This window comes from Periophthalmus magnuspinnatus, chromosome 15 (assembly GCF_009829125.3).
Source record: "Periophthalmus magnuspinnatus isolate fPerMag1 chromosome 15, fPerMag1.2.pri, whole genome shotgun sequence".
NCBI lineage: Eukaryota > Metazoa > Chordata > Actinopteri > Gobiiformes > Gobiidae > Periophthalmus > Periophthalmus magnuspinnatus.
In genome coordinates, this window is record NC_047140.1 from 4370794 (window position 1) to 4386823 (window position 16030).

Genomic DNA, 16030 nt, shown 5'->3' on the forward strand with positions numbered 1-16030 from the left:
AAAATCAACGAAAGAATTAGCCAACATATATGTATGCGTGTGTGTGTGTGTGTGTGTGTGTATATATATATATATATATATATATATATATATATATATATATATATGATGTTAGTCATATTAGGTTATAGTCATTTTTTTTTTTTACTAAGCTTTTCATATTGCACCTTTATATTTGTTAGTTTTTAGTATTATCTGAGCTTATTTCACACTAAACAAACATGGATTATTTCAATTTGAACATACAGTACATGGGTTGTAAAATAAATAAAGCGTCCATAATGAGGTCACTGAAGTTTATCAGTAGAAAAAAAATAACAAGGCGATGTCTAAATGTTAGATCGTGTTGCATCAGTTGATCGATACTATAATTTCTTCTTTTGGCTGATGTAAAACGCTGTAAATCGCTGGGACTATTCTGGTGTTTGATTAATACACCTGGATGGCTGGGTGGGCGGAGTATGGAGACTAAACACAAGCGTTCCGCTCATATCGTTAGACCGTGTAAGTAAAACGAACGCATCGTTTGACATTTGCGGCTCTGTGACGTAGGTCCAGTGTAAACTCAAAAAGAGCCTCTGGGACGGCGCTGTTATTGTTCGGTCTGAGGTGCGGGGGGTCGTGGGCGCTTTGTTTTTAGCTTTGGGGGGCGTAGGATCCTGACAGCAGGCTAAGTCCACAGTAGAGCTGTCGCGCTTCATCACTGTATTTATTTTGGCGGTAGTTGAAGTTAGGACGGGACGAGTTGCTGTGCTGGATGGACGCGCGGGTGTCGGACTTATTCGGCTCAGGAAATGAACCCAGCTCTAGAAATCAAGCCGGCGGTGGCAGTAATGGAAAGCAGGGGCTCGGACTCGGGCTAGCCTCCAAAAAAGCTAATGCAAAAGCCAACAAGAAAGCAAGAGCGCGATTCTCCCGCAACAACTTTAAATCCAGTAATAACACTCCGTATCTGCCTCCAGAGGTAAGGCTCAGCTCTAAATCCAGCATGTGTGTGCCTCCAGAGGTAAAGTCAGGCTTTAAATCCATCAGGCTGGATAAACACTTCCGCAAACATGCTAGGATCAGACATTATCCGCATGCAATGTTGAAATTAAACCAAACTTGCCTTAATGTTGTTGTATTTCCGGTACAGTCTGAGCTGTACAGTGCTTCTTCTTGTTTGGAGCTGCTAGCAACTGACACGTAGCAAGTTAGCACCATGAAGAAAACAAAAGGCTGTCAGTTATTTATGTAGTTCTAGTTGACATTTTATTTCTTTTAAATGATCACAGTACAGCTTATCACATATTTGGTGTATCTTAGTTTAGTTTGACATTGGTTTGGTTTTCTTAGAGGAGGCAGCTGTGTTTGTAAATATGGTAAAGGGGGCGGGGCCTCTGCTGACCTTTGCCAAACTAAGCACAATAACTCCATAGTAACACAGCAAAAACCCTTTGTGGACAGAGTAATGACCATACAACCACACCATATAATGTAGAGTCTAAGGCCAAAAGGGTGTTTTTGTTTTTGTTTTTTGTTTTTTTTTATTTTATTTTATTTTTTTTTTATAGCAGATCGCATTTACCACTGTGTTTAGAAGTAGACTGAGGACATGCCTGAACATATCTCATGTGTTGGCTTTCAGCATCATAAACTGGTAATAAAAAAATAATAGTACATTATTATACAGGGGAAGTTTCTATTCTAACTAAATTTCATACTGATCATGTTATTACACCATGCCATTAGCCTTTACTATAACATAACATTCAAAGATATTTGCTCTAAAAAAAAATCTAATGTGTAAAGCAACAAGTTTCTTTGACACATTACTTGTTTGGGTGTTTCAGTCACTCAATAGCCTGCTATGTCACTTCTATACAGATATTTTTTTGTTTCTGTTTTGTGTGTTTAATCCTTTCAAATTCTCTTCATTCTCTTCCTCTCTTAGGCTGAAGAGGGAAATATAGAATACAAGGTAAACATGTGTAATATTTAAAAAAGGGTAATTCTTAAATAAATATATAAATTTAAAATTTCAATGTCTGTCTAGTTGAAGCTAGTGAATCCAACTCAGTACCGCTTTGAGCACCTGGCAACACAAATGAAATGGCGTCTCCAGGAGGGAAAAGGCGAGGCTGTCTATCAAATTGGTGTTGAGGACAACGGTATGCTTGTGGGACTATCAGAGGAAGATATGAGGGCATCTTTAAAGACCCTTCATTTAATGGCACAAAAGTAATCTACTCAAATTGACTTGGATCAATTTATGCAAGTGAAACTTTTAGGTTTTAATATTGGTTTATGTTTTTTTTTTTTTTTTTTTACTAGAGTGGGAGCTGACATCACTGTCCTCAGACAAAGTGAGGTCGATGAGGACTCTGATTGCCCACGTAGCATTGCTGAAGTTCTCATTCGCAAGGTGCCAGACGACCAACAGGTAAGTCAAAACCACTGTAACCTTTCAACAATTATTAGTTGAGATTATATTAATTCTGGAAGTGCTATCTATTAAACTGTTTGTTTGTTTTTTCGCATAGTTCTTGGACTTGCGAGTAGCTGTACTGGGTAATGTGGATTCAGGAAAGTCCACATTACTGGGAGTTTTGACACAGGGTGAGCTGGACAATGGACGTGGCCGGGCAAGGCTCAACCTCTTTAGACATCTCCACGAAATTCAGACTGGGCGAACCTCAAGTATTAGCTTTGAGATACTTGGATTCAATAGCAAAGGAGAGGTGAGGGAGCACGAATAACATATTTGATATGAAGGAAAACAGAAATGTGCTTTCTTTTAAGATCACTCATATTTTTTGATTTAGGTTGTAAATTACAGTGAGTCTCGAACAGCAGAAGAGATTTGTGAGAGTGCCTCTAAAATGATCACATTCATCGACTTGGCGGGCCACCATAAGTATCTGAAAACTACCATCTTTGGTCTAACCAGCTACTGTCCTGATTTTGCGATGCTGGTCGTCAGTGCAAACACGGGCATAGGTAAGATCTTGTTTTTAATTCCAGTACCAGTTTGTTTGTGTACACCTCTGCAGTTTAGTGGATCAGCTGAAGCTTGGCACTTGTGATATCTGACCTTATGTAACAGACTGCCCCTTGCTCCTGCCTACTATTACGAGTCCCAGAATATCTCACATTCTAACCATTCACGTAACAGTCCGTCTGACCCACTAGACAGCCCTGAGAAGTTGTAAACCTGACACTTGCCAACAGCAGTAACCAAATGCTGTCCTCAGTGCCACTGCTGACCGTGTGCAAAGAGCAAAACATGTCTGTGTCCCAAATACCAGACCTGTTGAATTAATATACACTAAAATTGGACACCATTAAAAATATCCCTTATAGTATTTGATCTATTTTGATCTCTTTTCCTATTTTTTCCTTATTTTTTTACAGCTTTTCTTAGACCCTTCTGGGATTTTGTCTGGACAATCCTAATACTTTAGCTTGTAGGTTTCAGTTGCCAACGTGTGACCACTGACAGCTGATACCGGAGCTGATATTGTGCAGTTCCCACGTGTGTGAGAAGGTTCACTGCAGGATAGGAGTGTCAGTGTCAGGATGGCCGAGCGGTCTAAGGCGTTGCGTTCAGGTCGCAGTCTCCCCTGGAGGCGTGGGTTCGAATCCCACTTCTGACAACATTTTTGTACATTTTTCTTGTATAATTTATTTAATAATGACACCATCAACATCATAAAGTGCATAAGCTATATCTCTCAAGTACTGTACACGTTATGGCTTGGTACAGATAACATTGATAACATGATTTGAAATTATAAAAATGTAATATGGCATATCATGATGCCAAAAAGACATGTGTTAATGAATAAGAAGCATCTAAGATAACTTGTCCATAGTGAAGTTAATTTATGTCATTCTAAGAGAACAACAAATTAAGCAAATGTTTTAAAGTTTGTGTAATAAAGCTAACTAAAACAGGAGAACATAAATGCCCCCAGATTATTTAGTGATTGTTGACATTTTATTCATTTTGTTTAAATTAGTGTTTTAATTTACAGTATGAATCCACTACTCATGCTCTGAATCACAAACAATATGTGAAAAACAAAAGCAAGAAAAGCAAACATGGAAGCCTTGTAATTTTTAGACATTATTTAACACAACATATAATATAACTTTGTAGATGTATAAGAAGCATCTATGCATTTTTTAAGAACCACCTCCTTCAGAGTTTTACTTTCAAGTCAGGCATGCAAGGTGTCAGTACTGCTTTGCTAGTTCACACAGATACCATTCCGTGGATGTAACAAGATGTACTGTTAAGTGTGTCAGGATGGCCGAGCGGTCTAAGGCGCTGCGTTCAGGTCGCAGTCTCCCCTGGAGGCGTGGGTTCGAATCCCACTTCTGACAGTTTTTCACTTTTACAGTGATGTTTTTTGTATGTATGTTTCATATCCAGATTTTGATATTGTTGTACTCAATTTGCATTCACTTATTGGATTTTTTTATGGTAGCTGCCATTGTAATTTTAACTTTAATTATAAGTACCTCTGCTGACGCTTGGTAATTATATTGGAACATTGGATCATGCTGAATGGGGATACAGATATTATTGGACTGAATTTTTTTCCCATTTATTTACTAAAGATTAGACTTGTACATTGACTTGACCTCTTTTAAAGATCCTGACTCAGGACACTTGAGCGGCAAGTTGTTTTAACAGTCACAAGCTGTAACAGTTAGAGGTATCTCCAGCTGATACTGCATCTGACACTTCACACTGATCCTGCTCGAGCTAATCTGGGAAACTTTCCATTGGTGTAAACATGTCAGGATGGCCGAGCGGTCTAAGGCGCTGCGTTCAGGTCGCAGTCTCCCCTGGAGGCGTGGGTTCGAATCCCACTTCTGACAAATTTTAACTGAAAAGTGGACCAAGTTTGAGCCCAAGGACTAGTTTGTTAAAATCTGGTTTGAAATTTTATGGCCAACTTCCTGTTAGTCAGAGGGCTTGTCTCACTGTTCTATCACTCTACCATTTTTATGGGCCTACCCCAAAAAGAGCATGTCAAAATTCCCATTAAGGCCAACTTCTAGACGGTGCTGTTTAGCCATTTTATTTTGGGCATGTCTCATTCACTGACTCAAATGGGATTTAGGTTGGACCTGATCATCCTACCAATTTGGGTCAAAATTTGTCCACAGAAGGTGTCACAATGTGCAATCACAGTCACTATTTGCACTTTAGCTTATATATTCTTTATAAAGAATATATGTGACTAACTACATTGTTTTCCTACAACTGGATAAGAAAGCAAAGTCATGGGTGAGTTTTTACTAAATTCAAATTAGATCATTTCAGTAACATGCTGATATTCTTGGGCTGATCGGTTTGTCTGGAATTATAACTATATTGGCCATGAAAAAACCCTGTCAATATCTACCCTTTCTGTGCATTAGTGGGGAGATATAATTTTTCTTTGTAGCAGTATTAGTAGTATATAAACTGGATTTAAATTGGAGAGGATTGGAAAATTCACTTTTATGAAATTCACTATTATTTTTTTAAATTTACAGTAACATTAATTTAGAAAAGGGTTTACTATTGTTTATGGTGATATTTTCAGTAGTCATAGATCACACTTCAAACCTTGTTATCATGACAGAAAACTCTGTTCCCTGTGCATAAATTGTTCCTTCATATTGGATAGAATTTTTGGTGTTGATAAGATCAGTAGAGGTATTCCATTTTAGAAACCTTCCTGTATTTTTCATTTAGTTTTTTTAAACTTTTCAATTTATTTTGCACAAACTGATGTAAAACTAAATACATACCGTAAAATCCTGACTATAGAGCACACCTGAATATAAGCCACACCAGCTAAATTTTAAAAGAAAAAATTTTTTGTACATATATAAGTTGCAGGTTTTCATGTTGTAACATGAGATATTTACTCAGAAAGATGGTACACTGAGGGGTTTTTTATTTTTAATTTAAGACACGCATTTTTTCAAACTGTGCCCGAAAATCTGCACCGACTGCCATCAACACGGGATGAACATACCTGCATGTTTAGAAAATAAAACAGCACCAACATGGGCCATCTGCTTTTATTTGTTCTGAAAGCTTTTGTCGTCTTTTTACATTAAGCAAGTTCTTCCTGCTCCCGCCTGCAATGTTTCACCATTGATTCCTTAATGCCAAACTTATGTGCAGTGGCTCTATTTCCTTCTTTGATGTCAGATCCATTGCCTTAAACTTAAAAGCTGCATCATTTGCATTTCTTCATGTGTTTCCCATGTTGAGGGTGTGGCATGATGAGCAAAATGACAGTTCAAAATTAAAACTAATGTTATTCTTCAGCGCATAAGCTTTCCCCACGTCTGTCTCTCTTTTGCATTTACTGCTAGAGAGTGCCCCCTGGTGGCCGTTAGCCAGTAAAAATCTATAAATTAGCCGAACCGTTGTGTAGGTCGAAAAAAGTAGTGGCTTATAGTCCAAAATTGACAGTACTTATCACAGGTACCATTCCTCCAAACCCAGTAATAATTAGAAAAATTTGAAAACCTATCATATGTACTTGAAGTATTTTCCTCTTTTCTCCACCAGCTGGTACAACGCGGGAGCATCTTGGGTTGGCCATGGCTCTGAAGGTGCCCATCTTCATTGTCATCAGTAAGGTGGATTTGTGCATGCGAGCTACAGTGGAGCGCACAGTACGGCAGCTAGAGCGTGTCTTGAAGCAACCTGGATGTAATAAGGTTCCAATGGTTGTGGCAAATAAAGACGACGCAGTAACTGCAGCACAGCAGTTTGCCCAGTCACCCAAGTATGTCTTGTTTTGTCAGATTTGTTTTTACATGACACATCAAACACCAACATCTTTGTTTCCCTCTAGTATCACACCAATCTTCACATTGTCCAGTGTGTCTGGAGAGAGCTTAGACTTGCTGAAGATTTTCTTCAACATCATTCCTCCACTGAGCAATAGTAAAGAACAGGAGGAACTAATGCAACAGCTAACAGAGTTTCAGGTTGGTTTAAAGAGAAAGTTAACAAAATGATTTTATTTAACAGTAAAGGAAACTGATGCTAAATGTATTCATGCAGGTGGATGAGATTTACTCTGTTCCTGAGGTGGGAACAGTCGTGGGGGGTACTCTGTACAGGTAACACCCACACATCTATCTTATGTACAACATAAAAAATATTGTTTACAATAAACTTTTTCTGTTTATTAGTGGCATTTGTCGTGAAGGGGATGACCTTGTGGTAGGGCCTACTGATGCTGGACAATTTTACAAGCTGACAATCGGCAGCATCCAGAGGAATCGCTCAGCATGCAGGGTATTAAAGGCTGGCCAGGCTGCTACACTTGCACTAGGAGAATTTGATCGCTCATTATTAAGAAAGGTTAGGCCAAGGCTAAATATGTCTTATAAGTGTGTCAAAATATTTATAAGTGCCCTTTATCATATATCTGCTTTAACAGGGTATGGTGATGGTAAGTCCAGAGATGGACCCTACTATCTGTTGGACATTTGAGGCAGAAGTCGTGTTACTTTTTCACGCGAAGACCTTCCACAAAGGTTTCCAGGTTACTGTGCACATAGGCAACGTGAGACAAACGGCCATTGTGGAGGAATTGTATGGAAAGGTTAGTCCTGAGTTTATTTTATTATCTTTCTGATGGAATAATTTGTAATGTTTAACACTATTCATGTCTTTATTTATGCCACAGGAAGCACTAAGGACAGGTGAAAAAGCAGAGGTTCGTTTTAGATTCATCAAACACCCAGAATACCTAAAAGTGGGAGCAAAAATGCTCTTCAGAGAGGGTGTCACCAAAGGCATCGGACATGTCACCAAGTTGCAACCAGTGGCCCAGTACAAACCATCCCAAAGAGAGGAGGACGGGGCCTAGGGCCCTACACCACAACACTGGCCTCTGTTTTTCCTCCCCCGTGGACAGTAAAGCCCTTCTCAATCCATTATCTTGTCACAACTATTCTCTCATTTTACAAAACATCTTTATGCTTTTCTTCACTTTCTGATGCTCTACAGATTTAATGTGAGGCACTGATAGACAATACCATCACCTTTTCTACAGAGTAGAATGTAAACCCAAGTGGACCTTTTTGTGGCAGAATTACACACGTGCACTGTTTCCATCTAAATGCGCTCCATCAGCACATATTGATCGCACATTGCCACTTGCACTGAAGCTTGGTTGTCACTCTTTTTTAACACAGCATAAACACAAGCACCACTTGGGCCTGAATACCAAAAGATGTTTTTTTTTTTCATGTAGTGTTTTTTATTACCAGCTGAGTGCCTCAGACACATGCCGTAGACATTTGTCTATTTTAATACACACATGTATCTCTTTTCTAGGATGTTTAATATTGACTTCAGACCCCGCTTGTGTGTTTAGAGTTATATTTGTATTTGCTGACAAAGCACTTGAAGATCAATGTTAAGAGTTGTTACTATAACTCATTTTAGGTCAGTCAGCTGAGATAAGTCTCATAATAGCCTTTAAAGTGCTTTTAGTTCCTCAGGTTTGTATAAAATACTGCCACTTTGTTAGAATCTTTCCAGTGGAGGTGTTGCTAGTAATCGTCTTTATCTGATTATGCAGGTATGTATGTTTTTGTGTGTCACCTGAAGTAGATGCCTATTGTTACTGATGTCACAGCCTACACAGGGCTTTACACAGTGCCTACAGAACTGCTATTTAAATGATCTTCCAATTAGTAAAAGAAATGTACTACTTAAGTTGGTGCTACTTAAAAATATCTGTTTTCCGAAATGTGTTTTTGGCTCGGTGTGGCCTCTTAAGTGCATGTTGATTGATCTCCCACATACACCTTTTGGGAGGACATGTGAAATGTTTCATGTGCTGTTGTCTGTGCACACTGATTAGGGCGTTAGTTCCAAGGGACTTCAACCAAAGGTTTTGTAGTTCTATGTCAGATGTTAATGTTTCTGATGATGCATCTGAGAGATATTTTATAGAATATTTTAATAGTTTTGGTTTTTACAAATACTTTAAGAACTTCATTCATTTAAGTTTGTCTGTGTGTTTTTTGAAAGGAAATATATCCTGTAATCATTTGGGTGAAATGCAATATTTATGTACAGATCCAATTAATGTGTTAGAATAAAGAGTACTCTTTATGAATCCTTTGTGATTTTTGTTTTTTTCACTTGAACAGTTAAATTCTAACTATTTACCACAAAAAGCAGCAATTAGGGACTTGGTGTGTGCTAACAAACATTATAAAAACTTGCATATGTAATTACAATGGTAGTAAAAACAAAATTGCTAGTGACAAAGTATCAAATGAAGTTTAAATGATGATTTGCCATATTTATTAAGTGCTTTATAGTTCTTTATCTTATCCATACATAAAATACAATATACATATTCATGATGCATAAAAGCATATTTGGAGTAAATAAAATAACATAAAAAGCCCACACATGTTAGCTTTTATTAAAAAAACAATCTAATGTCCCCGTGCTCCCACCAGATCGAGATCGTTTGGCTTGTGGTCCCGTTAGACTTTTGCTTTTTGTTTTTCCACCTGCTAAGCCTAACTTCTGGGGTGTTTGAAAAACTGATGCAGAGGAGGCTGAAGGAGAGGATGAAAATGAGCTCTGGAGATCCATAGCAAAGTGAAAGTCCATGTGTTCAGGCATTTCCCAAACCAAGACCTCTTTTCCACACTTTTCACACGGACACAAGTCTTCTTTGTCAACCACAGCTGGGACACAGGACTGAATATCAGATTTACTCGAAAAAGTGGTGAGCAAATTACCATTTTCATTTTGGCTTTTAAAATCATCAAAAGAATTTACAAAACTGTTATTGTGAACAATCACATCTGTAGGTTTTAAAACTGAAACTGCAGAATTACTTTCATAAACAGGATCAACACACAATATAGTTTCTGGATTCATTGGTTGTATGCTTCTTTCCATTTGTTTCTTCTGGAAGAATGAAGAAATGCTAGTTTTGGGGTTAGCTCGACTATAATTGCAACTTCTCTGACCCTCATTAGTAAGCATGCTCTGAGAAACAAAGGTCCGAGCAATTTGAGTGGCAGCTCTAGGTTCATTCTCTCCTCTCTCTTCTGCCTGTAGTGACAGTTGATGTTTTTGTTTCTCAGCAGCTTTTTCAAACAAGGACTGAATACTTCCTGGTCTCTTGGGCGCTGTGCCATTTTTCACTTCAGAGGATACTTGGGTTGTGGGTTGAGTGGAGGCGAAAAGATCCTGTGTAGCAGAGACATCACTAGAAAGGAAGCCAGCAATGCCTCCGGAAGATGGTGCATCATTGAATTTGCTCGCTGACAGGTGAAGCAACGTCAGGGGTGGAGACCTAGAATAACAGTCAAACTTTAGACCAGAAAATACTATTCATATTCTTAATCTTGATCAACTTACCAGGTTTCTTGTTGGTTTCCAGCTGTGTTTAGGCTCTTAATGATTGAAAAACTGTCACTTGAAAGTTTGCTTGCTTCATATCGGACCAAAGCACAACAGCGTGAGAAACTGCTTGGCCTCTTGTCCCCAAGTTGACGTACTCCGACAGTTAGAAGTTTCGCCACCCTTCCATTCTTAATCAAATTGAAGAAAATATACTGTAACATACGATAAAAACATTGATTTGTATCATTCATACTTTGAAGGACACTACAGTTTTACCGTATCCCTGTCTTTAGTCAGCCTTTCCTCCAGCTCCAGAGCCAGTTGATGAAGCCAATATTGCACCTACAAAAATAATTTTACATCATGACACTGCGTGTTAACAACTGGGTATAATTGAGACAAAGTAACTCTTTTAACTCTTTATTCAACACTATTTTAATTCTAGTATTACCTGCTGCTTTGTAGCCAATGAAGTTTTTCCTGGAAAATTCTTACTGCAACCGATGGACTTGGGGAGGTGCCGAGGCTTCACTGGTTCAAATTCAATCCCTCTGCACAGATCATATAGCCACTGGCTGCAAAGTAACGGAAATGATTATTATGGAGGAGAAGCTTATCTGAAAAACTAGTCTGAATTACTGATTTTGATTGATTTCAAGTGGTGAGCAGGGATAGTAAATCTAGAAATATTGAACCTGATCATTGTGTGTCAATGATGGGATATTAGAACTTGATATCTTATATATATATATATATATATATATATATATATATATATATATATATATATATATATATATATATATATATATATATACATACATATATACATACATACACACACACATTTAATTAATTTATTTATTTATTTATTTTGGGCTTTCAGAAAAGACTGAACATTGCACCACATTTAGTCTACTGTGAATGAATAGAGGCTATACAGTGCATTATGCATTTTGTAACACTTACTGATCTGCACACTTGTTTTCATTGTATTAATTAACTGTCTTATTTGAGTGGATGGTCTTATCAGTTTCATTATTTACTGTTTCATATAGTGATCTCTGACATTAAAAACGATGGGTCATGATCCTACATCTTTCAAAAGTGTAGCGACTTACCCGGTCTTCTCACCGAAGTGTTGCCCCAGTTGAGCTTGTGAAAACTGTGTGAGCTCTCCCATATTCTCTATCCCCAAGGTTTCAGTAATAGATGTGCCAAGTTTTCCCCCAAGGTTACGGCTGTGTAGACAAAACAATATAATTGCTTTTTCATTGATGTAGGAAAACAAAACAAAAGATAAATCATTTCTATCAATATTTAATTTTGTATTTGAAAATGGTAACTAAAATCACTCACATTTTACTGATGGGCAGTGAACTGAACAGCTCAGGCACAGAGTCCATAGGCAGAATTGTTTGTCGGTTTGGCTTGTTTAGTCCACATGCTAATTTGGCCAGCACCTACACAATACATACAATGCAAACACTTTATACTTATATATATATATATATACACCGATGAAAACAATTCTTTAAGACCTTATTGTGAGCTATCCCTGCTGAACAACGGAACCCTGTGTCTTTCTCCACAGCAGCTCTCATTTCTTCAACAATCACTGCTCCCAGGGTAAGCTGCAACTCGGATGGGTACTGATCTCCAGACAGTGTGTGAGGAAAAGAAGAGAGCCACTGCACTAGACCTCTGGACCTCTCATCTTCTGCGAATATCAATAGTGTAGGAGTTAGACTTCTCATTTTCACATTTTCATTACAACTCAAAAACCTTGCCTAGTTTTTAATTTTTTTTCAAAATTTTTATGTTAATAATTTTGCTTTCTGGATATCAGCTGCAGATATGATGGTGATTCTATAACTGTTAGCTAGAAACCATAATATTAATAAAAATAAGTGACAAAGCACTTATTACTGTTAAATTAAGGTTTAAACTGCCAAAAATGTCTTCCCTGCGTGTAAATTTTGCCTGCATTTTGAATGGAATTGTTGAAGTTGATGACGTAGGTAGAGCTACTACATTGTGGAACATAGGACTACCGGTACATTCTGTAATTTTTGTACTTTTTTTTTTTAATTGCCCCCTAACTAATGCAAAACTAAGATAAATATTTAGAATCGATACTGTCCTACCAAACCAATAATAATGATCGTAATAATTAGAAAAAACTGATAACTAAAACTTTTCTAAAGCAGAGTTAAGCAATCTTTGCTTTACTGGCTTTAGTTACCTTTATCTAATCCCTGAGCTGATTCTGGTTCATCTGATGCATTTTGTGGGTAACCCTGGACATAGGTGGTCTTCAGGAGATGGGGGTCTATCTGCTGGTAAGTCATGTCCTTTAATCGCTGTTGGACCGCAGAAGTTAGATCCATGTAGGCTTCATCAATACTGGCCCGCTCGATGACAGCAAAGCGGGACATCACCTCAATCACTTCCACACTTGCCTCTCTGTAACTACATAGCAAAAACATGATCAGATTATATACATGAACAGGCTTACAGTTATAATTCATGATCATTTGGGACTTGCTGTGTTAGGTCTGCTTTGCCGTGAGACTCTCGAACCCGGGCCACCTCCAGATTTGGGCACAGTTTCTTTGCGTCGTCCACCCACATGTTCCTCTTGACGCCATAAGCTCTGGCCTCGTAACTTACAGCAATGATTCTGGATGGAGGCAATATTGGACATCAGATTGGGATATTTGAAAAGGAATTTATTAGATGATTGTTTTGGGTTCCAATGCTTTACTTACAAATACTTTATATAAATACCAACAACTATTAGACTTTTTTAAACATACAAAATACTCTCCCAGTGTAACAGATGCTGACTTTGATGGAATTTAGATCACTTATTTTCTTATATGTTAAAAAGGTACAATATGTACCTTTCTGGAGGTTGCATGTCACCTGTGTGGAAACAGAAAGTTAAAACCATACTTATGTTGTTTGGGATCCAGAATACACACTTCTTCAATACTTTATGATGTGAATCTGGTCACCGGTAAAAATCTCCCCATTTTCAAACAGGTTTGATTGACAGGTGGATTAGCCAATCAGGGACATGCATGGTCTGTACTTATGGGAAAAAATAAAGAGAAAAAAAGCATATAAAATATCACAGAACATTGCTGTTTTTTGTATAATCAATATCTGTTAATCTGGGGTGAGAGAAATTTGATTTTATTAGTAAATCATAGGTGACCAATGAGCTCCTTCCTTTCACATGCATCACTGATTGTACAATCACGTTTGGTCAGACTGGAGACACGACAGAGGACATGGGGACCAGACTGATATCAATCACTGATATAAAAATACAGCGATATCAGTTTAAATACTCCATGTAAATTTTTATGCCATACTGTGGAACAAGGAACAAGATTTCCATGGAAACAAGCTGGAGGAGGGCCTCCTTTGGGCTGAGTCAGGTTTGTGGCCCGCTCACAGTAAGGACCCATGTTTTGACACATTTTTGTATGTTTCCAGTGCATTAAACACAACTAAAAAAAAAAAAAAAAAAAAAAAAAAAAAAAAAAAAAAAACATACTTTCATTTTAGTCTACTTTTTTGCTAAAAAAAACAAAACAAAAACATGTGGCTTTAAAGGTGCACTTTGTAACTTTTCTGGTAGAGGGTCCACCACCTTCTTGTTTCCATGGAGATTTCGCTTTGCCTGGAATTTTCCACAAAATGGCATTAAACGTATCCATCTTTCATTTATCCAATCAAATGTGTTTTTATTAAGACAAAACCGTGGAAAAAACATGACCTTGACAGACTCACTAATGTTATGGAACCATTAGTTTTGCACAGGAGAGAAGGCTGGACTCAGCAGAGTGCGTGTATCAGTCGTGCGTGTATCAGTCGTGCGTGTATCAGTCGTGCGTGTATCAGTCGTGCGTGTATCAGTCGTGCGTGTAAAGCCACCTAAAGTCTGGCATCAGGTGTAAACAGCAGCTGTTTTGACCTTTATTAAAGTCAAATACTAAGCTTTAAGTGGAGATAGCCTCGTGAATGCTCACCCTCCTCCCTTCCACGTCTTGTACTGCGCCACCACGCAGGGTTTGTTGGACAGGGCAGAGTTCAGCCTCTGCTCCACCTGCACATAAAAACAGTCCATGTCCACCAGCGCCACCACGCGCTCCTGACCATACTCCATCACTCCACACCCGAACCAGACACCAACACACGACTCAAAACAACCCAGCACTAAACAACCGAGAGCTAAACAGCCGCGACTCTATTTCCGTGTTTCTTCATATTTCGCGCAGGAGTTACGTAATATCGTCATCAAAATAGGACGGAGATGACGTCATTTTGAAGGCTTTTATGAAAGATTTGTAGTTCTTATTACAGACGTTGTAAAAGTTTCAGAACAGTAAGCTTTGTTTTTTGTTTTAAATTTTTTTTATCTTAATACCACTTAAGAATGACTAAGTTAAGTAATATTAAAATAAAAAAATATAAAACAAATACACACACACACCCACACACCCACCCACACACATATATATATATATATATATATATATATATATATATATATATATATATATATATATATATATATATATATATATATATATATATATATATATATATATACATATATATATATACGTATATATATATATATATATATATATATATATATATATATATATATATATATATATATATATATATATCTGTGTGTGTGCGTGTGTGTACACATACACACACACACACGCAGCAGACGTTGTGGTGGACCTTGCAGTACCAAGTGATGGGAAAAAGGAAATACCGGGGGCTCAAAGAAGAGCTGGAAAAGGCCTGGAAGGTGAAGGCATCAGTGGTGCCCGTGGTCATCGGGCTACAGCAGATCCCAGGAAAAACATCAGACATCTCAGTCCAGAAAAGTGCAATACTGGGAACAGAAAATACGATACTGTGCAGAACTCTCAAGCTCCCAGGCCTCTGGTAGAGGACCTGAGCAAGAGGGTGAATAAAAGATCTACTGAAAGGAGAGTCTGAAGATGTGTCTTCAGTTTCAAGCTTAACATCACATTTGCTTTGTGATTGTGATCTGAGAATCTGCGTCAGAAAGTGAGGCAAAGCAAGGCAAGTTTATTGGTACAGCACAATTTGTACACAAGGTAATTCAAAGTGCTTTACAAAATAAGAAAGTCATTAAAATCACACAAATTAAATCATAAATAACACTGGTCAACACAAAATTTATTGTCTAAGATTTTTTAGCTGATTTAGGATAATTTTGATGTGCTGAATCCAAAAATCACATTGGTTTTGCTCAATCAGGTCAACGTTCTGAACTAAGCTACATATTTGTTTTTGGACGATTTTGTTTACATGTATGAGTATTTTCACGTCATATGATGCAAAATTCTGTTATATTTCTCGCTATAAACAAATTCTGAAGGTTTTGCATCTGCCAACTTATGACAATTTTTTTGTTTTGTTTTATATTACAAGTGAATGAAATGGCTTTGACTAGAAGATCTTGCAAAAATAAGCCTGACATATTCTGCTACATCTGCGGTGAATACACCAATGTTCTTAACAGGAATCAAGTCAGATGTTTCATAAAGCGTGCTTACCATGCTTATTTTGGGATTA

The 16030-nt window shown here is 37.7% G+C and overlaps 2 protein-coding genes and 3 non-coding genes across 5 annotated transcripts; 4 read left to right on the forward strand and 1 right to left on the reverse strand.

Annotated features, from left to right (window-relative positions):
- The first annotated feature begins 535 nt into the window (after positions 1-535).
- gtpbp2a (GTP binding protein 2a) lies at positions 536-9138 on the forward strand. The gene is made up of 12 exons (XM_033979471.2): positions 536-964; positions 1934-1960; positions 2036-2220; positions 2314-2422; positions 2523-2720; positions 2805-2979; positions 6566-6785; positions 6855-6990; positions 7067-7125; positions 7198-7369; positions 7449-7613; positions 7698-9138. Exons 1-12 carry the CDS (start codon positions 758-760, stop codon positions 7878-7880), a joined length of 1836 nt encoding a protein of 611 aa, XP_033835362.1. The 5' UTR covers positions 536-757; the 3' UTR covers positions 7881-9138.
- On the forward strand, positions 3553-3635 carry trnal-cag (transfer RNA leucine (anticodon CAG)). The gene has a single exon. It is a non-coding gene; the product is annotated as a tRNA-Leu (tRNA).
- trnal-cag (transfer RNA leucine (anticodon CAG)) lies at positions 4286-4368 on the forward strand. The gene has a single exon. It is a non-coding gene; the product is annotated as a tRNA-Leu (tRNA).
- On the forward strand, positions 4787-4869 carry trnal-cag (transfer RNA leucine (anticodon CAG)). Its single transcript has one exon. It is a non-coding gene; the product is annotated as a tRNA-Leu (tRNA).
- A 191-nt stretch (positions 9139-9329) lies between the features above and the next one.
- On the reverse strand, positions 9330-14694 carry polh (polymerase (DNA directed), eta). The gene is made up of 10 exons (XM_033979470.2): positions 14437-14694; positions 12942-13076; positions 12639-12865; positions 11935-12113; positions 11753-11856; positions 11515-11634; positions 10845-10968; positions 10670-10735; positions 10409-10581; positions 9330-10343 (listed from the first exon to the last, which is right to left on the reverse strand). Exons 1-10 carry the CDS (start codon positions 14571-14573, stop codon positions 9446-9448), a joined length of 2163 nt encoding a protein of 720 aa, XP_033835361.1. The 5' UTR covers positions 14574-14694; the 3' UTR covers positions 9330-9445.
- Positions 14695-16030: the final 1336 nt, after the last annotated feature.

Bases quoted from the DNA above. Each gene is read 5' to 3' on its own strand.
- polh (XM_033979470.2), bottom strand. From the start codon at position 14,573: ATGGAGTATGGTCAGGAGCGCGTGGTGGCGCTGGTGGACATGGACTGT. The intron at 12,114-12,638 runs GTAACTAAAGCC...TGATATTCGCAG, and splicing joins AGCTCAGGGATTAGATAAAG to AAGATGAGAGGTCCAGAGGT. The intron at 10,344-10,408 runs GTAAGTTGATCA...CTGTTATTCTAG, and splicing joins GGAAACCAACAAGAAACCTG to GTCTCCACCCCTGACGTTGC.
- gtpbp2a (XM_033979471.2), top strand. From the start codon at position 758: ATGGACGCGCGGGTGTCGGACTTATTCGGCTCAGGAAATGAACCCAGC. The intron at 2,980-6,565 runs GTAAGATCTTGT...TTTCTCCACCAG, and splicing joins CAGTGCAAACACGGGCATAG to CTGGTACAACGCGGGAGCAT. The intron at 7,614-7,697 runs GTTAGTCCTGAG...TTTATGCCACAG, and splicing joins TGGAGGAATTGTATGGAAAG to GAAGCACTAAGGACAGGTGA.